The following is a 23,224-nucleotide window of genomic DNA, read 5'->3' as shown; positions in this document are numbered from 1 at the left end:
AACTAGTCTCTACCAGAGGCCGAAGTGTTTAACTAGTCTCTACCAGAGGCCGAAGTGTTTAACTAGTCTCTACCAGAGGCTGACGTGTTTAACTAGTCTCTACCAGAGGCTGACGTGTTTAACTAGTCTCTACCAGAGGCTGAAGTGTTTAACTAGTCTCTACCAGAGGCCGAAGTGTTTAACTAGTCTCTACCAGAGGCTGACGTGTTTAACTAGTGTCTACCAGAGGCTGACGTGTTTAACTAGTCTCTACCAGAGGCTGACGTGTTTAACTAGTCTCTACCAGAGGCTGACGTGTTTAACTAGTGTCTACCAGAGGCTGACGTGTTTAACTAGTCTCTACCAGAGGCTGACGTGTTTAACTAGTGTCTCTACTATCTACATTAACTATTTAAAACAGATGAGAGAAAAAGAACAGGATTCATCAAAGTTGAGTGCAAAAAAATTTATTCCTTGCAAATTTATTTCAATAAATCTCAGTAAACAATCTTAGCCATAGCCTTAGACATTGACGGGTACATGAAAATAGTTGCAGTACATTTCGTACCTAAACTTGAAATAAATCTTTAACCTTACACTATACCCTGTCCACCTCTGTTCCCAGCAAACTGATATCACCTCTACCCTCCGCAAAAGGCACTCCGCTTGGTACGTGTACAACAGGCTTAGCATAAAATAGACGGTCTGCAGTATACAGTATATACAGGACGCCATAAGGCGACGGGTAAATGCTCATGTCATGCAAAGCTGTGCGATACAAACGACTAGTAAAGGTGTATGTCATTGGCACAAGCACCAGGAAGCGGCATCCATCGGGCTTAAAAAATAAACCTCTCCATTTCCGGGTGTTTCAGACACCAGTAAATACCTGCGTACACGTCACCAGCACTAACTGCTGACGTGGGGATTCTAGGTGAACTTTTCGTTAGTTTCTGTGTTCTAGTTTGCCGGACTGTACAATTTGCTAAATCTGCTATAGCAACTGACTAAAGTCGCGTTGAGCGGTGAACCTGTTTCCCTACATCTCTCTGCACACGAACACACATGTACACTACCGTAGTACGGAATGGAACTACTAACGTCTGAATAGTACAGTAACTACAGGGTTTCCATGGTAACCACAGGGTTCCCATGGTGACCACAGGGTTTCCATGGTAACCACAGGGTTTCCACAGTAACTACAGGGCTCCAACTCCGCCATTTTAACTTACCAAGGTCAGGTCATCCTTGAAAATACCAACCGATAATCAACCAACCAACATCACGTGACCGCGTAGCCATGGTGATTGTAACGTTTAGCTCTGACCTCTAAACTGACCTTGACCTTAATTCAGCACTGCCGAAAATCTCCCAGACAGAGGTCAGAGGGTAAAGGTGAAACCACCACGGCCACATCCTCTCCCCTGTTCCCAAGTCTCGGCTATTCTCGCGAGACCTCCTGCTCTCGCCCTCCCCAGTTTGCCGGAAAGCAGAAGCTTCTATTTGGCGGCAGCCTCGGTTTCAGCAGCCTTTTTCTCGGCATCCCACTGTTCCTTGCGCGCCAGGTTGCGCTTGCTCAGTGTGTCTCCGTGATCCCGTTCCGCTTTTCCTTTCTGCATAGACAAGGGGAAATGGGTACCAGAGGATCTCCTAATAACGGGGACAGGCAGACAGTTAGAAAGGGAAGAGAAAAACTCAGTCGGCTTCCGAAAACCTTAGGGTCATTCAAACACCGACTTTTTCCCGTATTCGTGAATAATTTGCGAACCAATCACAAAGATGAGCCGTAGTCTTCCCTTTCTAGTCCACTAATGCTAACTAAAGCATGCAGAACTGGCAATGTGAAACCAAACATCATCAGACATCTACTGTGAACGTCTTAAGAAGCACCTTTCAATACAGACAATATCTAAAATGTATAGGTTGCTAGAAGTCACGTGATTGTGACGTTGTGTCCGCCATGTTTGGTGGTTACACCTAGAGGTTACAATGGAATGTGTAGGAGTTACAGTCAACATGACGTAATACGCATGGAAGTCTGACGTCACGTGCACGCACAGTATCACTACTCCATATAAGGGTTTGTCTGTTTGTTTGTTTGTTTACCTTGATGAACCAGACGGCACCCAGTCCCGCCACGACCACGATTCCTGTGACGACCATGACTCTCAACTTGTCACGTGCCGCCGTCATCGTGTCGTAACTGCAGGAAAAATGCGCGAAACGTTAGCCACGTCATCAAGCCAGCAGTTTCTATACGCTCAGTACACAATTAACAACATTTCAGACAAACGTCTACAGCCCCCCCCCACCCGGACAGAAACGATCCGTCCCTAGCCCACGTTGTGGCAAGACTCTGCGCAATCCCCTCCCCAGACCGTAACGATCCGTCCCTAGCCACATTGCGGCAGAACTCTGCGCTATCTATTTTTCAATGTCAACGTCAACGTCGATGTCCCTGCGGCAATACGAACGTGGGGGGAATGAATCCGCACAAATTAAAGTTGGAGATTTTTGTGGCAATATCTTTGTACGTTAGGCCATGTTGATTTGATTATATGGATGACATCCTCCGGGAGCCCCAAAACTGATGCGCGCGTGCGAATAAAAAAAAGTGTTGCAAAAAAAAAGTTCTTTTCATTATCAAATCTACGTGGTCATGAGGGTTGAGCAAATGGCACAGAATATGGTTTGGCGAATAATCTAGTCTTCAAGTTCATTTCTTTACAATTTCGTCTTTTTTCGTTTGATTTTGGCATTCTACGGCATTGGTATAGTTTTTATTAATTGTTTTTGTAACTTATGGCATATTTTTGCTCATTTTGCAACTGTTTTGTACGATTTACAGTATGGTTGAAAACTTTTTTTTTGTGGAAATGGCCGAAAATTCATGCGCGCGCGGATGTCATCCATATAATCAAATCAACATGGCCTTACGCGGGAAAACTGACAATTCGGTACAGTAAACTACGGTGTGAGAGTCACCAGACTGAGTCTTGATTTAGCAAATGTTTTGCCCCACTCAGGGCCCGGACTGTGCCGTGTAGGGGCGCAGGAAAGGTGATCCCGTTCTTACACAAACTGTTCCCGGGCGCTGATATCGGATCTAATGCGCATTATTCCGGCATCATTCCCACACAACATGGAAGTTTTAAACAATTCTACAACATTTAAGGACATCAGCTTATTAATATCAACATGAGATAATCCCCCATAGAAAAGCGCCCATCCCGCTATCGGAGCGGATTTAAGCGGAGATCCTTCTCCTGTTTGGAGCGTTTCCAGATTCCGAACAAATCGCCAATCTGCAAGGTCACCCAAGGTGACAGACTGATTACCAGTCTGAGCACGTCACGCCCCCCTCCCCCTCAGGGTTTGTTTTTAACAGTCCGGAATCCAAGCAGAGGTTTGGCGTAGGTTTAGTTTGACGTGTTTCATTCGTTCTTATCGGGGTTCTCTTTTTTCGCTGGTTGAAGGGTGGCGTACTGGATAAAGCCCTGCCATACACCCGCGTTTCAGCAACAAACATGGGCCAAAAGTTCTCCCACATCGGGGATCACATAACTGCGCAAACACGAGACTAAAGACGACACTACTGGTACTACACAGGGTCTGATGTTTGTTCCAAACTCCGCACCCTGCTGACATGAGCTGACGTTTGTCCAACTGCCGAGAATATCTGTAAACAGTCACATTTCTGTCCGGGCAGATTATATGGGTTATATATAGGCTGGAGGTTACTCAGCAAATGTGTGGATAGCAGATATGATTGATCATATATATTATATATATTAACTGATGAACACAGTTTACAAAACCAGCGGACCCTGTCAAAGCTACGTTTGCTCAGCAACTATATATGGGCCAGGTTTCTATAAGCCGGAATTCGTGTGCAGTTTGACGGTCTACATTTGACCATGGCCTCATTTTTAGCGTCATGCCACATGATCATGACCTTAGGTGACCCCGCATGCCTGACGCACGCTCATGGACCTGAACCTGTCAATCATCCGACCCGGGTGCTATCAGTGACACAGAAGGGCTTTCATGTCCCTCAGCCAACGCGACTCATATCTGGTGACACAGGAAGCCTTTCATGTTTGATTTGGTGGTCATAACTTCATACCGACCACATCAGGTCTGACCCACAAACCCGCACTGCAATGAACGGCTATGACGTGCTGTTATCCTCTGTGCTGTTAAAATAACGTATTATGATGATGATGTGCTGCAATCCTTTGTGCAGTTTAAATAACGACTATTATTACCTCCGGGGAAGGAGACATCCTTCCGCGGAAGGGTTTTGTGAGAGATTTAGATTTTCATGTTCGCAGCTGTTTCTCGCGTTTGGGTGGACGGATTCTTTTGAGACTCGGTATATGTTTTGCTATTGGGCTGCAGATGATGCACGTTCCTTTGTTTATATTGTATATGTGTTTTCGGGCGTGAAAATGGTGCCTTTGGTGGCCCCAAAACACCCCTTTTAGCGTGAAAGTGGTCACGACCGTTGACCTTTGGCGTTTTTAAGCTATTCTCGGTCTGGTCCACGTATATGACCCCTCACACAGAGGGGTGTCCGGTCTCGATAAATTCTTCGTTTAAAACCCTATATAAAAATATACAATGAAAAGCCCGGAGGTATAAAATCTCAGATTTTACTTGTTACGTGCTGTAATCCCCTGTACTGTTCAAATAACGTATTGATGTTGCAATAAATGGTGTGTCATGTGTTGTAATCATCTGTGCTGTTTAAATAACGTATTATGCATGTGCTGCAATAAATGGTGTACTAGTATCATATGTTGTAATCCTCTGTACTGTTTAAATAACGCATTATGTGCTGTAATAAATGGTGTGTCATGTGTTGTAATCCTCTGTGCTGTGTTCCAACATGAATACTGAACCTCTTTTTGAAGCCCTTGTTCCTTCCACTCACCTGACTTCCTGTGGATATCCCTTCTGTGTTCCCCAACCCTAACTCACCTGAAGTGGATATTCCCTAACCCTAACTCACCTGAAGTGGATATTCCCTAACCCTAACTCACCTGACTTCCTGTGGATACTCCTCCCCCTTCTTGACCTTTCTGGTGGCCCGCAGAGCGAACTTGTCCACTTTACCCGGGTGGTAGCCGGCTATGTTCGCGGGATCTGCAGTCAACAACCAAACAAATAAACAAACAAACATGGCGGTGAAAAACTGTCTCTTTCATACAAAAGTAAACAGTGAACACTTGTACTGTTACAAAGACGCTTGCTGAATTCTTTTGCCTTCAAACATCGATCTCATGTCGATGTTACAGGTAGTGTCATTTTTTCTGTCATATAGATACTCCTTATATAACATACTTTATAGATTAGGTCCCGTTACATTACATGCATTATTCTCCAACATCGGACTGAAATATGCACTAAAATTAATCATTCATGTGATTATTACTAATAAAGCGCGTGTCCAAAAGACAGAACGCATGATACAGAGACATGTCTATATACAAGTGTGACAACTGTACGTGTGCCAATATGTCAATAATGCAGAACATATGATGCAGAAATACACCGTACACGTCCATGTCCATGTGTGAGGGCTGTATGTATAAGTGTGTCAGACGGTACAGAAGTACCCTACAGAGTTCAGACATACCAGCTGAGGTAATTTACGGGCCCGGCCGAGAGCTCATGTCAAATATAGCTTACAGGCTCGTAGTAGACAGATGAACTTTGATCTAAGTTGATCTAAAAGAAAAATACATCAAAGAAGACACGCAGGACTGACCCACATAAATTCAAGACTATAATTTATTGCTGGGTACTGCGGACGTGCTTTATTATATGGACTAGCCACAGTACGCATTACTGTACTGTGGACTTACTTTATTACATACTACCAACAGCACATGTAACGTTACATGTATTACTGTACTGTGGATCTTACGTTTTATCAGATGGACCAATATCACAGATAGTTAACGCTGAGGGTTGTGAACTCTACAAGCAGCAGTTTTTCCAAGTTCACGACACGAGCCGTAAATCTGCCGCACACATGTCTTTCTGTCTGTCCGCGTTAACTTAAGGTTCTACAGTTGCAGAGACGGTAAGTATTTCAACTCGCTCCCAACTTTGGCCCACAGAGTCCCTCTGGATGCCACAAAGTCCCGGCGTGTGGAATCACTTAGTGGCACCGCTCCAGCAGCCAGAACGCAGGGCCAATGGCAAACTGGGATGTCCCGCTCCAGAAGCCAGAACTCAGGGCCAAGGGCAAACTGGGATGTCCCGCTCCAGAAGCCAGAACGCAGGGCCAAGGGCAAACTGGGATGTCCCGAGCGCAGAACCAGAGTGTATACACAATTTCTTGGCTGTTAATGTTGTAGCTCTGTTTCTTCACACTTTTTTGGCTGTCAGGTCTAGCTGTTTCTTTTCTTTGCCAACAATGCTGTAGCTGATAGTGTAAGCCATTTTGTACACCATGTACTCATTCATTCTTTATTTCAGGTAAAAACCCATAAAACACATGTACAATACATCACAGTACTGACATGGCGGGGAGTTGCACTGCGGTTGTGTTGTAGTTGCACTGCGGTTGTGTTGTAGTTGTGTTGTAGTTGTGTTGTAGTTGTCCTGTAGTTGTGCCGTAGTTAGGTTAGTTGGAGAAACCTGACCAGACACGCCGTGTCGGGTATGTGGGTCATTGCCGCGCGTGAATAGGCCCGTCTCTGGCGGCCGACAGTGTTGTCAGCAGTAACGTTAACACCAGAAACTTTGTCCTGTAGTTGTGCTCTTATTATGCTGCTTTTGAGAGAAACGTGACTAAGGCAGGTATCCTGTTATTGCCAGCCAGCCGTGTCGGGTATGTGGGTCAATGCCGCGCGTGAATAGGCCCGTCTCGGGAAATTTAACACGACACGTCAGAAACTTTGTCCCGCAGACACGTCCTATTTACCGTGTCGCTACTGTGCGGCTCCCGTGGGTTTGTGTGAGGACGTCATGTCAGTCCTGGGTTCGTGTGACATCGTTAGTGACATGATAGATGGGTTCTGCAGGCGTGACAACATCCCGAGTCTCCGTGTTTTACTGGGGATAAAAGCACGGCGATGACTTGTAGAGGCTGCGATGGTTTGGAGAATGCACGTCTCCCTGCTACTACATGGACACACCCACTCGAGATGCATTTCAAAACAAAGTTGCCATTGTGGTTTTCGTTTGTGCTTGCCGTTTTGGGTGGCAGTCCTTTTATTATTGTCAACACAACTGAAATCAATACCTGAAAATTTGAGTTTTCACCATAAACATCTCCTGAACATCAGAACACGGTCAGTTCCGCGTCTGGGTTTGTTTTTTCTGACTTTCAGACAGAATGACCTTGAGCTAGCAGGTCAGTGACCTTTGTTCTGTCTGTTATCCAGGTTTCGTGGGTTGAACGGACCAAAAACCTTCACGGCTAAGTAAAGAGTGACAGGTTTCCATGCTATAAGCGCAAACATTTTTACAAGCCTTCTCGCTATAGGCACAAACTGGACGTCTGACAGGTCTTCACGCTATAAGCACAAACGCGCCAAATTGCTGCGTCTAGCAGAAGAACATTGTGTTTTGTGTTGTGGATAAGCCACCTGACGGACGGGGGGGGGGGTGATGGGGGCGCATTGCCTCAGGTCTGCGAACAGTCAGCAGATCTAGAACACCCCGCCGCCTCCCGGTGCGATTTGTCCCTGTTCTAACCTTTGTTATATCCACCCTCAGCTGCAGGGGTCCGTCTGGCTGCCAACACTTGACATTAGTATATGGAATACCACCAGTAGTGTGATATGATATGACTACAATTGTATGGGTTGTCCGCACCGTCCGCGAATGACAATAAGAGATCATACTCTACTCCAGACTCTGCCTACTCTAATGTCCATAGATTTTTCCAGCGCTGCCACTAGCCACGGCGGCACGTCTCGCGCCTGGCACAGGGTCAGGGTCAGAGAGAAGCTATTCGTTATTTTTCTTGGAAAATGTTACATGTATATTTTTGATATCATCATAAGTTAATTCACAACCACTTATTTACAACAGCCGACGTATCGATGTGTTGTGGTTGTGAATGAAAAATTTTGATCTTTAGCCATCTAATAAAATTATTAATAGGAATGTAAGTTTGATTTTGCAGAGAAACTGCAGAAATGTGGTTTTGCGTCGGTCCCCGTGCCGCCATTGGCGTGTGTCTGGCGGGCACGTAGGCAGATGGAGGCTTAGCGGCCGCGGGGAGGATATAGCGGGGGGAGTCAGGGGCAAACCTGATGTCGGGACGGAGAAACTGCCTTGAGGGGAATAACTACCGTACAATAACGGCACAACTACAGCACAACTACAGCACAACTATAGCACAATAACCGCACAACTACAGCACAACTACAGCACAATAACAGCACAACTACAGCACAATAACGGCACAACTACAGCACAACTATCGCACAATAACGGCACAACTATAGCACAACTATAGCACAATAACGGCACAACTACAGCGCAACTACAGTACAACAACGGCACAATAACGGCACAACTAAAGCACAACTACAGCAAGACTACAGCACATCTACAGCACAACTATAGCACAACTACTGCACAACTATCGCACATCTACAGCACAATAACAGCACATCTACCAGCAAAACACTATAGCACAACTACAGCGCAATAACGGCACAACTATAGCACAATAACAGGACAACTGTAGCAAAATAACAGGACAACTATATCACAACTACAGCACAACTACAGCACAATAACGGCATTAACCCGCACACCCGAATGTGGGAAACGCGAATATAGCGGGGAGAATCCGAGTCAAACCTAATTTCGGGACGGAGTCGCGGCCGTGAGCGGAATAACTACCGCCTGATCCTAGATCTGGCCAGCAGCCAAAAGTGCGCCCTGCTCCGATGTTAACAGTTAGAGAAACGCCGCGTCGCCTGTAAATTCTGAGCTTTACCAGCAACAACGCACGACGACATCACATCATTTTGATTTAAACACTTGCCATACATTGTATCCATTGCAATTGTTGCGCAATAAAGATTGGTTGATTGATTGATTGATTTCTTCCAAAGACTACGCGTATATACAGAAACACATTAGCAACATGCGGCTGTACATGTGGGCTCATGATCACAGCTGAAACTGAGCACCAGACGATACCATCAGAATGAGAAATGCGATATTGTTCTGCTATCCAGACTCGGATATTTGATGCTGTAAGATATATTATCGGCTGTTACAAGTCCATCAAGTTCAAGCGCGGAGATAATTTCCTGGCGGACAACATGGCCACGTAAAATGCGCAGCTCACATAATTAACCAGAAATGCGCAACCCAGGCCGATATGTGTAACCCAGGCCGAAATGCGTAACCCAAGCCAAGTGCATTTAATCCAGACGTGTAACCTGCCATTTCAGTCGTGTCTGCGTGTAATTATATTAAAGAAACCGAAGCACCAGGTAGGATGTGACAATCGGTGGGAAGTTACGAGTGATTGCGTCCATCGGAACCAGGCCGAGATGTGCAGTGATTTTGTTGCCGGCACAGTGGCAGTAAATTATATAAATTATAGAGAGGGATCAAGTGCAAGGCTTTAGCAAGGTGAAGGTGAAATATGAGGAAAGCTGCAGACACCAGGCCTGTATATCTGCCCTACATTAGCGAGTTGGGAGCACCGAACGGCGGGAAGTAAACATACCTGCGGCTGACGGTAGATTCTCATGAATATACATGAATGTTTTGGTTTGGACCGAGAAAGACACAGAAAAACAAAACAAAACAGAACAAACAGACAAACAAAAACAGACGCCAATATTTTGATTTGCGTTCCACGAAGTAAAAGAATTGTGCGTCGATCGGAAATAATCATAACAGAAAGCCTATCCAGTACCTCGCGTATCCAGTACCTCGCGTTGGGCCTCTCAGCATCTATATTCTACACTGAGCAATTATAAATTTAAAGTGCAGCCGAAATTCCCGTCGGATGATGATTGAGAACGTACAGTGCTGGTGTCTGTGGTATTTTCCACGGTCATGTTGAACGTTGAGCGCGCTGCTATGCGGCCGTCTGGAAACCCCCGACATTTCCACCATTTTTACCAGACAGATTCTAGGCTAGCTGCTATAGCGCTTCCACCTGACTGCTGTGTATGTGTGGTTTATAACGGGAGAGTGCGGTGACATGTCTCCATTTCTTACATTTCTATTCTCCTGTAATAATAGCATGAATCCACTCACTTTTCTCGCCCTCGCTGTACGTCCTGACGGCCTGGCAGGCGGCGGCTGGCGGGTGAGTTGGCCGGGCGGCTGTCGGGTGAGTTGGCCGGGCGGCTGGCGGGTGAGTTGGCCGGGCCAGGCAGCCCAGCGCGCGGAGAGACGCTCCGGTCGGTAGTCTCGCTGCTAACAGGGACATGGTGGCTCCGGTTGTGTACAGACCTGCTGCTTACTGTGGATCTGCCTGCCAGTCGCACTGCTGCTATTTAAACCTGCGCGAGCGAAGCTCCTCCCTCGGTACGGAGTTGTTGTTAAGGGCGGTACGTGCGGACCTCCCACTGTCCCAGCCAAGTAATCCGAGCGGGAACTCTGACCCAGCCAAGGTCCCGGCCTGCAGCTACAGACTCCCAATCACCGCCCGACAGGCCGAAAACAAACCCAGACGTGACCGGAATCCGGGAGACTTTCCCGCCAAGGCTGCAAGGTGGTTGTGCCGCGGCTTAAAGGTTTCCAATGCCATTTCAGGGCAGCAAAACTGGAAATACTCTGTCTCTGAATAAGGCAATCTTTGTGATATTGACACATACTGTTTCACATTAGCACATTTGAATCATTAGAACATACTTTGGGTACTTAATACTGGAGAAACAAGCCCCAAGATGAGTCCTTATTTTATGGGTGGTACCCTAAAATCAGCCAAGTACTAGTAATCATTTTCCGTCAGAATTTTTGGTATTTTTGTTCCACGAGGGTCAATATACATTGGGACAGTGTGTTTTCAACTCAGTATGTAGGAAAATGGCTAGAATACTGGCTTTGAAAAATCGAGTTTCAAAGCCATGAAAACTGCACTGGATGCCTTTAACGCTGTGCAGGAGTTGCGCAGGTCGCGCGCTCCTTCTAACTGCGGTGTGTGTGGCAACATTCAGCTGAAAAAGTGATTTTGTGCTTCTTGACTTTTTTTGCTGACATCTTCACAAGTGACATTTAAGAATGAGAGGCATTGTCTTGAGCACGTAAGCCACGAGACCAGGTGTCCCTTACGGAGGCAGCGAAGCGTGATGTCACTTTTCCCGCCATTGTCGCTGCCGAGTCGAGCGTGCGATTGTTCAGTTCAGCAGTACTTTATTCCGTCCCGTCGCGCCTGGAGGATGTGTACAATTACCCCCTCCGACCCGAATCACCTGCTTTCTCAGCTAATTAGAAAGGCCTTTTACCCCCAACGTTACAAAAACCCTTTTAAAGAACACCCTCAGCGCAAAGTCTTCCCTGGGAGCCTGTGCCCAGCGGAGCAGCTAGCGAGCAGAAGGCGGCAGGACAACGTTTCACGTCTCCACGGAGCGGCCTTCTGCCCGATTTAAGCCCGAGTTTCAGTGAACTGCATGTTGGCCTTTTAGCCTTGGGAAAGTCAGCAACATTCATGATCAATTGTGCACTAAGCTCCAAGCAGATATGGGCACCGCAGGCCTTTTGGCTATGATTTTGCCATGGAAGGGAGGGGGGCGATTTCAGCACGATTTCAGACGTTATTTTTATCTTCCGTCAGAAACAGGTCCCGGATGTCCGGGATGTCCCGGATGTCCCGTCACAACAAGTGAAAGTTCCCGTCAAAACATCGCGGCCGGCGGGCGGGTGTGCGCATGCGCCCGGGCCGCGGATTTGCATAGAGCCGAGCGTTGTCAGGCGGCTTGACGTGCGTTACGTGATCAAAACACATCTCATGTTGTTCCGTCACGTGATGTGCTCAAAACACCCCTCCTCATGTTGTCCTGTTCCATCAGGCATCACGTCACGTGACATACGTGATCAAAACATCCCATCCTCTCCCACCCGTACCCCCATGTTGTTCCAACACGTGTCTGCATTATTACACGACAAACATCTGAAGTCGTTTCACCCCCGCTACTTTCCGCTGACTCAGCACACAGATATCGCTCCTCGCCATGTTCCAAAACCGGATGTTCCGGTCAGGCCGCCAGATCCAGACATCCTAACAAAGTCCGCAGGATTCTGTGGTATATCTAAGGTTCCTCAGCTTGGCGCAAGGCGAGCTCAAGAAGCGGCAAGGAACTTCTCATTTTCACCGCGGCTAAGGAAGTTGGAACAAAGTAGGAATAAAGTCACGCAGCTCAGTACAATGTTCTGTAAAGTATATGAATACATTACTTCCCGGTAGCCTGTACTACACAACAAATATCGATTCATTGTTTTTACTTTGTGCATGAAACGCGCATCACGGAGAGCCACATTTGTTTAGAAATAATGGTTTGGGTGGTACATGCAGTTGGGGGGAGGGTCTATGCTGTCTTACATGTTTGTCAGCGCTCCTCAACCGCTTATAGTGGTGGTGGGATGGTGGGATGGGTATGGGGTCTAAAAGTAGGGGTTTTCTGTGTTAGACAGGGGGTGTACGCTCCCCAGCCGCTTGTAGCGCGATGTGCCAACTTGTAGACGTGCAATTATCTCCCCGGCAGCGCTCCGGCTGCTGTGACAGTAACCAGAGAACTGTTTGTTCCGGGACCGACATTCCCCAGCTGAACTCCCCACATCCCGCGCCAAAAATACGGTTCCACAAACGGAGGACATCATAGTGTGGGTGGAGGATCGCCCGTTATAATGCTGTGGTCGGGGTTTGGGATAGCATTGATAAGGCTTGACCAATTTTATTTCGCGATCGGGAGATCAACATCAAAACACAGTGGTTGGGGGGTGGGGGATTATTCCTTGGTACACACAGGTTTATGACTGTCTCCTGTCGCCACGGATTCAAGATTCCCAACCAACCCTCCGTTTTGATCCTGACATTTTGCTATACACCATATTTTTTTGGGATGTTTCCTTTACGCGATGTTACCGCAGAGCACCATGGGAAGATTGATGACGCGCACGTGCGGGGATGATGGTCAGGGTCAATGACCGCGATGATTGACACACGGCCTTCACACGTCACACTAACGGTCTTGTACATGTCTGCTGACATGAAGGAAAATAAAATACATGAAATTTTACACCCATGAAATTTCACCCGCGAGTAAGTCATCACTGGGGTCATTGACCTCAGTCCTCACTGCATTCCCAGAACAGGGTGACCTGTCGTGCCATTTTAGCCTGCTATTATCAAACAACAATCTGGGAACGGAAATTGTATGCCGAGTGTGTGTTACATGACGATCAGTCTGTATTGTCTTTAGGTAGGCTAAAGATTCAGGAAGTGTTCTACATATCGACACTAGTAGATTCACACATAGACGTGGGAGGGGCGTACAACCACAAACAGACTCGTCACGAGTGGCACAGATTTGATGCGTGGAACGTGGCTTTCAGCGGCCCCATGGTAAATTCTCGGCGACCCTCCCAGCCTGACGCCTAACAGCATTACAATAGCGATAAGTTCTTGCATCATTCGCAATTTTGGGAAGATGCTGAGACGGATTTGCTATTGCCTTATGTTAAATATTTTGGTGACTCCATCATGACTGTTATTGTTATTGTTATTGTTCTTGTGATATCTTATGTTAACATTTATCGGTAACTCCGTCACAAAAACGTGTCTGTCAAGTCAGAGCCTCACGTGACTTCCTGCAATGATCAAAAAACGGGCGTGATGCGCTGCACTTCCGCTTAAAGAACACAGGAGGCGCTGCTCAATATGTGCTGCACTTCCGCTTAAAGAACACAGGCGGCGCTGCTCAATAGAATGGCGCGTTGTTTTCCGTTCTTTGTCGCTTTTTTTTCGGATGGTGATAGATACAATGTTATCAATGGGCTTCGATGCAGCTGAAACATCCTAATAAATATGTAAATATATGTATCATACATGTATGCATCTACGTGTAGATATGGGTTAAAAGCATACGTCTCTTAGCGATTCATTCATTCATTCACTCATTTATGATAGTAAAAATATTGCTTTACTTGGAGAGTAGCTACTTTGATAGCTAGTGGAGCTGATGGAGTATCCAGAAATCCGCGTACGGCCGGAGTTCCCGGCAACAAATCCTGGGGGTCAGACGTCATGATAAAAGCTCACTTTGAAAAGGTCCATCCCCACATCTGACCTCGCGTGACCTGATGGGTGAGCCCGCGGTGCAGCGCTGCTGCTGACTCTGTCCGCCTTCTGCCGTTCAGACAGCGTCATTCACGCTGACCGGTGGAGAAAAATATGGATTACTTATCTATTATCCATATCGATTCTTATTAATAACCCAAATTGATCCTAATCAATAACCCACATCGATTCCGGAGAGACAACACCTGAGTATGTTAGGATGGGCATGACGTCACCAAATCTGCCGCTGCTGTTTTGCAAAATGTCCAGGACGAGCAGACCCGTGAAGGCTGCGTTTTTATTGAGAATTAGAGGCCTGAAAGCGCTCCTGTTGAGAAACAAGGGCCTGAAGACTGCGCTCCTGCTGAGAAGCCGGAGCCTGAAGACGGTGTTTCTGCTGTTGGTTTTTCTCTGCGGAACTCTGCTGTACCTGCGGAGAACCTCTGACGGGACCGGACAGTCGGCCGAGCTCGGAGCTGGGGAGGCCGGCGGGCTATCGGACAGGTGCGTAGTTTTCATTTTATATGTTATAGTTATTTTAGTATAGGACAGTGGGTGTGTAGTTCTAGCTGTATTTGGGTTATTGGGCAGGTGCTTCGCTGCTCGCACTTTAACGCACAGGCACTACAATCTAACGGAGATGCTTCATGCGTACAGACTAGAACTGGCTGCCCCCCCCCCCACTAACGCAAGTCAAAAGCCCTTTACCCGTAGTACTCAGTAATGCCGGCAGGTGTAAGGCCATATTGATGACATTATCAGCACAGTCGCCGATCCTTGTCAAAGCCTGGCAGAAATTGTACAACACGAACATTATATATGACCGAGGCACTGCCTGCAGGGTACGTGGCGTTTGTGTACCTACGGAAGCAGATTCGTGAAAGCTGCTAAAACTAGCTTCATTTTTTTCAAATCGAAATTTGACTTGGGTGTACATCCATTTCTCTTTAAACATTTCTCCTCATGACATATAATGCTCCGACCCGTATCTGGTTTTAAACCATGTTATTTCTCCAAACAGGCAAACGGCGAGATGCTGAATTAATAATGAGCCGGTGTGAACAGGGATTTGTCATCAATCCTTCCCTCGCGTTTTTCTCTTCCGCTGGGATTTATACTCACACGCCACCCTACCTGCCGTTTTACCTGTACACACCTGCCGTTTCACCTGTACACACCTGCCGTTTTACCTGTACACACCTGCCGTTTTACCTGTACACACCTGCCGTTTTACCTGTACACAACTGCCGTTTTACCTGTACACACCTGCCGTTTTACCTGTACACACCTGCCGTTTTACCTGTACACACTGCCGTTTTACCTGTACACACCTGCCGTTTTACCTGTACACACCTGCCGTTTTACCTGTACACACCTGCCGTTTTTACCTGTACACACCTGCCGTTTTACCTGTACACACCTGCCGTTTTTACCTGTACACACCTGCCGTATAATTCTATATTTAAGATGGTCAGCATGTTTTCCATGGTTTTTCTCCCGTATAGAAACAGACGCCATGACCTTCTCTTTCCTTTTATATCCAGGACTCCCAGGACCCTGCAGGATCCGCTGCAGCAGAATCCGGCACTACACAATCCGCTGCAGCAGAATCCGGCACTACACAATCCGCTGCAGCAGAATCCGGCACTACACAATCCGCTGCAGAAGAATCCGGCACTACACAATCCGCTGCAGCTGAGGAAGATTCCGGCCTTGCAGTCCCTGCAGCAGGAAGGGCGGGAACAAGCCCTGCAGGATCCGCTGCAGCAGAACAGCATCCCGGCAGGGTTCCAACTGTACGTGTACGATCTTCCCGCGGAGTTTAACAGGAACATCGTCAGCTGCGTGGAGCAGGCGACTGGCGGCTGCTTCCGGCTCGGCAGTTCCGGCATGGGTCCGGAGTTCGCGCGCCACGGCAACACGTCGTTCCGCCGCACGCACATGTTCGCACTGGAGGTGATCCTGCACCACAAGGTGCGCCACAGCCGCCACCGCACCCTGGACCCGCGCGCGGCAGACGCCTTCTACATCCCCTACTACTCCGGGCTGGCGTGCCTCTGCCCGCACCTGCAGGCCGGCGCCCTGAACCGGCGGCTGGTCTCGCACCTGACGGGCCGGTACCCGTACCTGTCCCGCGGCAAGCCGCACCTCATGGCACTGGGGAAGATCGAGCGCGAACAGTGGAGCCCGGACTGCGGCTTCCTGGCGCTGCCCGAGGCCGGCAGCATCGTGTTCGCCGGGATAGAGGAGGAGTTCTCCCCGGCACTGCGGGCACACTTCGGCCGGAAGGGCCGCCCTCTCATCGTGGCGCCGTACCCCGCGTTCGGACATCTGATATCCAGTAGCCATCAGGATGAGGCGTCACACGTTGCTGAGCTGAAGGCGTCACACATTGCCGGCGAGCCAGGTTCGCGGGACGTTTTCGTGTTCCTGGCGGCCAGCTCCAGAAACGCGCACCGCATCCGAACGGCGCTCAGGCCGCAGTTCCGCGCCACGGACCGGCGCTACAGCCGTGAGGAGGCCAGGCGGAGAGACGGCCGGCCGGTCTGGCTGCTCACTCCAGAGTGCCGGGGGAACTGGGAGGGGAACGTTGTAGAGTGGATGCGCCATTCCGTCTTCTGCGTGCAACCCCCCGGAGACTCGCCCACCAGGAAGTCCTTCTACGACGCCGTTGCGTGTGGATGCGTTCCCGTGACCTTCACCCTTGACCACCCGGTTCGATACCCGTTCGACAAAGTGCTGAACTACAGCGAGTTCACGGTCAGCATAGACGGGACAGACGTGACGGAGAGGAACAGCTCAATCCTGGACATACTCCGGAACATCCCGCCAGAGAGAATAAAGCTGCTGCAGGACAACCTGAGGAAGGTCGCGCCCCTCCTGCAGTACTCCTACCCCCCCTCAGTCCCGAGTCATGACGCGTTCTCCATGGTGATGGCGGAAATGGCGCGCCATTTTCAGGAACCCCGAAACCAGTAGCCCCCATGCGGCTGAATAAGGTATTGCATGACAGACTCTCAGTCACGCATAATTTGCCACAAAGCGTCAAGCAGCGAACGTGCTACTATCAAAACTGCCACGTGTTTTTATTAAGTAAGTACATGTGGTACATAGTAGCTAGTATCTAGTAATACTGGTCATTACAAAGGCCAGCTATATATGTGTTTATTTGTGTCGGGAGTGATGCATTTTGCAGAACCCATTAGGAAAGAAGTCGAGTCAGTAAGATTAAAACATTTATTACAAAAATCAGCTCCTCTGTCGTGACAACAATTGGCAAGCAGTGCATAAATATGTCATGGGAGCACATGTGTGTTGGTAGTTGACATATTGAATGTCTACGTAAATTTTGCAAACATCAAGTTCTCTCACGTATCACTAATGTTGGCCTGCCACCCTCCACGAGTTTGATATACAACACCACCCAAATGTCTGGGAATATGTGCCATACCAGTAATGGACGCCAGAGGGCGCCAGTCGGTACAGGTTATTAGGTATAGGAGAGAGATACGCGACTCGCCGTTACATTCTTTTCTTAATTACGGTGGCGGTAATACTCAACTGTCCGTAGTTCTTGGAAACACTACAAATTTTACATTTATGTAAGCAAATAAAATGATGCGTTTACTGCAAGTTATTGGCCGAGGCTTATTGCATTCAACAGGATAAAAACACACAAAGAATAAAGACGATGTTGTGCAAGTGGCTACTCTAATGTCTAAAATAAGCTGTATAAATCTGGACGTGTTGGTGTCAGACCCGAGACAGGTCCTCCCGGGACTGGTACGGCGGTGGAGGCTCGCGCATGGTGCCGTCCGGCGGGGTCGTGAGAGTCCTGGGCCCGGTGTGTTGTTCCACAGGTGCCCTGGGCCCGGTGTGCGTTTCCGCAGGTGCCCTGGGCCCGGTGTGTTGTTCCACAGGTGCCCTGGGCCCGGTGTGCGTTTCTGTACAGTACGGTGTCCTAGGCTCGGCAGCGTAAGGCGGCGGCGACGCGTGAGGTCTAGGCCCGGTCTGTGGTTCCGCAGGTGTCCTGGGTCCGACGGGTGGTTCTACAGAGTGCCCGGGCCGAGAGAGAGACCTGGGCCCGGGCTCGGCAACGTAAGGCGGCGGGGACGAATGGGACATGGGCCCGGCGTGTGTTGTCCTGGGCCCGGCGCGTGGTTCTGCAGGTGACCCGGGCCCGGGCTCGGCAGTATAAGGGGGCGGGGAGGTGTTAGACCTGGGTCCTATGTGTGTTTCTGTACAGTACGGTGCCCTGGGCCCGGCGTGCGTTTCTGTACAGTACGGTGCCCTGGGCCCGGCGTGCGTTTCTGTACAGTACGGTGCCCTGGGCCCGGTGTGTGGTTCTGCATCGTAAGGCGGCGGGTTCAAACGGCATCCTGATGCGAGATGTAGCCGAACCACCGCCGGCCTCGCTGGAATCACAAGTATATACACATATTAAAATTAAAGAACTATACCTTAAGCGTTTTCACTACGCAATGAAGATATAGTGTAGATATCAATGTTAGTCACGTAGAGCAAACTAAATGCCGTGGAAAACCAATTTTCATGAATGTATGAATCAGTAACCACGTCATGATTTCTAAGTATAAATCAGTAACTATGTCATGATTTCTGAGTATAGACGAATGCCCACCTCTCCTGCTGCTTGCTCGGGTACTGCCGCGCCGGACGGACAGACGGTTTTGCCTTTCCAACACGGAAGTCGACGTCTGGGGGACAACAAACAAACAAACAAACAAACATAAATACAAATACGGCCAGACAGTTCACTACCTCCCCATTGTCGCAGATGTCGACTCTGGTTTATCTGGCCAGACTACTTCTCGCAAATGCCGACACTGGCTAATACGGCCGTATTGTTCACCTACCTCTCCGTTGTCGCAGATGCCGACACTGGCTAAGATGGCCAGACTGAAGCTGACGAGCGTCTCCGCAAACCCGAGCACCAGACAAACCCCATGCAGAGCCTTGGCAGCAACGTAGTCCCTCGGCCTGGAAAACATTAAGCTTAGAATTAGTGTCATTCAGTACGTAAATATAAACAACAATTGGGTCGTCGGATTTGGTACAACTACCGTCAACCCTTCTGCTTTGTGTGTAGAAAGCTCAAGATCCATCAGTTGAAAACTCTACAATCTAACGAGAGCCTTTAAAAAGACAAGGCAACTACTTTGTCACCCTTATGTGTCTTGATGACTGCTGAGTCCCAGACTTACGTGTCTTGGTGATTGTTCAGTCCCAGAGCAGATCCTGAGCACAGCTGGTCCCCGCTGATCAGCCCGGAGAGCGACAGGATCCACTGCGGAAAGGAAACCGTCATCCCGGCAACGCTCACCCCCAGTAACAAGTAGTACTGCAACAGGAAAGGGGCAGTTTAACACCAGTAACAAGTAGTACCGCAGAAGGAAAGGGGCAGTTTAACACCAGTAACAAGTAGTACTGCAACAGGAAAGGGACAGTTTAACACCAGTAACAAGTAGTACTGCAACAGGAAAGGGACAGTTTAACACCAGTAACAAGTAGTACTGCAACAGGAAAGGGACAGTTTAACACCAGTAACAAGTAGTACTGCAACAGGAAAGGGGCAGTATAACACCAGTAACAAGTAGTACTGCAACAGGAAAGGGGCAGTTTAACAAGCTGACTCCCAGTAACAAGTAGTACTGCAACAGGAAAGGGACAGTTTAACAAGCTGACTCCCAGTAACAAGTAGTACTGCAACAGGAAAGGGACAGTTTAACACCTGTAACAAGTAGTACTGAAAAAGGAAAGGGGCAGTTTAACACCGGTAACAAGTAGCACTGCAACAGGAAAGGGACAGTTTAACACCAGTAACAAGTAGTACTGCAAAAGGAAAGGGACAGTTTAAAAAGGTGACAGCTCTCTTCTCATGTCGCTCAGATACGTTAAGAACTTTTACACACTCGTGTTCTCGTAATGAAGTCGCCTGAGACCAACCTTTCAAACGCCCGGTAACTCAGCAGCAAACTAACTTTGGGCTAGACTTTTCAAACCAGAGGCAGCTGAGAACAGGGTTGCCTGAACAATGTTTACGAACCTATTGCCACAGTCACCTTAAGTGGCACCTTAATTGACACTTGCCTTGGGGAAAAAGATCGTCTTACCGCCATAAGTTAAAAAATATGCCACATTGCAACCGGATAAAAATAACTCGGGTCAAAAGTACACAGCAGGTGGCCAGAACTTCAGGGTCAAAATTTACCCACCGGACACTTGTTCCTTTTCCAGACATCAGAAACAATTTGTAATCCAGGTTTTAAAGACAAGACTATAAAGCCTATATTATAAAGCCTACCAAGACTATAAAGCCTATATTATAAAACCTACCAGATGCTTGTGCTTGTTCTTCTGGATCGCGTACGTGGTACTTGCGCCTGTCGCGATGACCTGGAAAACAAATTCTGTCGTCACTGATGTTCTTACTTACACATTCCCAAGGCTACCTTTTTAACCAATACCGACTACACTCATAATCACAATGCCAGCCAGCTTCAGAAAACGCCATTCTGGTGAAATTGCCCTAAAGTTTGTAAAAGTGGACTGTGAGTCAATCGACAAAAAAACAACAAACTGGTGCCATCTTGTCCAGGGCCTTTGATACCTTAAATTATGACATCATGTCAAGTAAACTCAAAGCCCGCAGTGTTGACGAAATGTCATGTATTTGACTGGCAGGTTTCAGTGTGCGTGCCTAACCTAGTCTTGCCCAAAACATTACAGATAACTTGCGACGTTCCTCAGGCGTGCATTCTTGGACCCCTTCATTTGTGTGTACATAAATGATCTTTCTAATTGTATACTGCCATGTAAGTTGGCTTTGTATGCAGACGATACGATTCTTTATTTTAACATCGTGGCATACAGCTACACGGTTCATGCTCGGTTTGTGCAGCTAACGTTACATGTTTCAGGCTCGGTTTGTGCCTTCGAAGTTTATTTCTAGTGTTACTGATTACCCCATCGTTGCGCATGCGAACTGGAGCATGGTCGCCCGACGTAGAAAAAGCCTTGACCGTTTTGGGTACGTGTCTTCAGCTGCTAATTTGGTTCATAAAACTGTCTCGGGGCAGAAAATACCGACCCGCTCGCGAAACCAAAGCAAACCAAAACAAAGAAAGGCCTTAAATCTCCAAAGTTGCACAACGTAAACTGGCAACCTGCCATTCACTACTGACTTGATAGACAGAAAAGGTCGACCAGAATCCCAACCATTTTAGAAATTGAAATTTACATCTTCGTAACGAAATCATTTATCATGTCTAGTGACAGGGCAAATGGTTCACGCGGTATTAGGCACTTAAGCATCTTTAAAAAAAAACGTGCACAAAACGAGTTCCATGATAAATCTACCAGCCCAGCACGACGCCCAGCCTAGCTAGGTAGAGCTAGGTAGAGCTAGGTAGAGCTAGGTAGAGCTAGGTAGAGCTAGGTAGAGCTAGGTAGAGCTAGGTAGAGCTAGGTAGAGCTAGGTAGAGCTTGGTAGAGCTAGGTAGAGCTAGGTAGAGCTAGGTAGAGCTAGGTAGAGATATGTAGAGATAGGTAGAGATAGTTTCCTAGCGTACTAACCATGACGCCGCCCCAGACGGGCGCGCTGAGACGGTGCTCCGTGCTCCAGCCGAACTTGGCCGCGGCTGTGACGCCCAGCACGACGCCTAGCCTAGCTAGGTAGAGCTAGTTAAGGCTAGGTAGCGCTAGTTTCCTAGCGTACTCACCATGACGCCGCCCCAGACGGGCGCGCTGAGCCGGTGCTCGGTGCTCCAGGCGAACCTGACGGCGGCCGTGACGCCCAGCACGACGCTGAAGCAGCCCAGGATAACCAGCAGCGCGCCGAGCAGGAACACCGCGCGGCACCGCTTCTGCCGGGGAGACTGGTTGGTCCACATGTCCGGGCTGGTCTGTGTTAGAGGCACGGGGAAATGTCCGGGCTGGTCTGTGTTAGAGGCACGGGGAAATGGTATCAATCAAACAAATATTATCCACAACATGTTTACCATAATTAACCATAATTAATATTTCCCCAATAAGAATATCAGATACAGCCCTATGGCAACTGGACCGGCGAAAAGACAGACTGCTGCTGAAGACGTGGGTCTGAAGGTTTTGAGTTTGAAGCAAAACTACAGAAAGGTCATACATATAAACGCTATTCAGGCTAGTAGCTAATAGTCGATCTCACATCTTGTACCTATTTTGACTTGATTTGACTTGACTGTTGGATTTCATGATGAATTATGACTTGACTAACCTCGTACGTGGCAGAGAACGAACTAGCGCACTCTGCCTTTGATGACGTGACTTACAGAGTAGTAACTTGGCAATGCTCTCTCGTCACAAGGGAATCGGTACCTACTTTAGCCGGTGCTACTTGTAGCTATAGCATACTGACAGTTCAAGAATACAGCAAGACGTACTAGTGGTCTGCAAGGAACCAAAGCGCCGTACCTGAGTGTTGTAAAAGCGTTGTACCTGAGTGGTGTAAAAGCGCCGTGGCTGAGTGGTATAAAAACGCTGTACCTGAGTGGTATAAAAGTGCCGTACCTGAGCGCTGTCGTCTCCGAAGGTGTTCACAGGTGAATCCGGCCCACCTGTACTTATGTGTGCAGGTACTGCCCACGTGACCCACCTTGACGTTACGTCAGGTGTCTTGTGAAAGCCTTGTGGCCTGATGTGACCCTTGCTAAGCTGTTCCCGGCCCGGGGCGACGCCGTGATGCGGACGTCACGCGTGTTTGCACAGGAGGGGCGCTCTGGGCGGGGGGATATTCGTATGGCGGGGCACGTGTGTGTGTTTACTGTGGAGCTGGGAGGTTTACTGTGCACAGTGAAGCTGGGAGGTTTACTACGCACTGGGAAGCTGTGAGATTTAATATGCACTGTGAAGCTTTGAGGTTTACTGTGCACTGTGATTAAGCTGAGAGGTTTACTGTGCACAGTGAAGCTG

At 48.3% G+C, this 23,224-nt stretch overlaps 3 protein-coding genes across 4 annotated transcripts; 1 reads left to right on the top strand and 2 right to left on the bottom strand.

Moving 5' to 3' along the window:
- Positions 1–426: 426 nt before the first annotated feature.
- On the bottom strand, positions 427–10,615 carry LOC109475384. Of its 2 annotated transcripts, none has more exons than XM_019775991.1 (4): positions 10,234–10,615; positions 5,025–5,127; positions 2,086–2,182; positions 427–1,629 (listed from the first exon to the last, which is right to left on the bottom strand). In XM_019775991.1, the coding sequence occupies exons 1-4, from the start codon at positions 10,406–10,408 to the stop codon at positions 1,501–1,503; spliced, it is 504 nt and encodes a 167-aa protein (XP_019631550.1). In that variant the 5' UTR covers positions 10,409–10,615; the 3' UTR covers positions 427–1,500. The 2 variants fall into 2 exon arrangements, with proteins under 2 accessions (XP_019631550.1, XP_019631551.1); XM_019775992.1 differs by having other exon boundaries at positions 427–1,592; positions 10,234–10,603.
- A 5,388-nt stretch (positions 10,616–16,003) lies between these two features.
- LOC109475373 (probable xyloglucan galactosyltransferase GT14) lies at positions 16,004–17,236 on the top strand (the record flags this gene model as incomplete). Its single annotated transcript, XM_019775982.1, has 1 exon — positions 16,004–17,236. A coding segment is annotated over one exon (1,233 nt), but the record flags the coding sequence as incomplete, so codon positions are not given.
- A 774-nt stretch (positions 17,237–18,010) lies between these two features.
- On the bottom strand, positions 18,011–22,507 carry LOC109475372 (proteoglycan 4-like). Its single transcript, XM_019775981.1, has 7 exons — positions 22,480–22,507; positions 21,997–22,214; positions 20,612–20,671; positions 19,480–19,616; positions 19,132–19,255; positions 18,897–18,972; positions 18,011–18,672 (listed from the first exon to the last, which is right to left on the bottom strand). The coding sequence occupies exons 1-7, from the start codon at positions 22,505–22,507 to the stop codon at positions 18,011–18,013; spliced, it is 1,305 nt and encodes a 434-aa protein (XP_019631540.1).
- Positions 22,508–23,224: the final 717 nt, after the last annotated feature.

The sequence above is a fragment of the Branchiostoma belcheri genome, unplaced genomic scaffold (genome assembly GCF_001625305.1).
Source record: "Branchiostoma belcheri isolate BF01 breed outbred unplaced genomic scaffold, Haploidv18h27 scaffold336, whole genome shotgun sequence".
NCBI classification, from domain to species: domain Eukaryota; kingdom Metazoa; phylum Chordata; class Leptocardii; order Amphioxiformes; family Branchiostomatidae; genus Branchiostoma; species Branchiostoma belcheri.
Note: the sequence above shows the minus strand (reverse complement) of the source record. Positions and strands in the feature narration are given on the sequence as shown.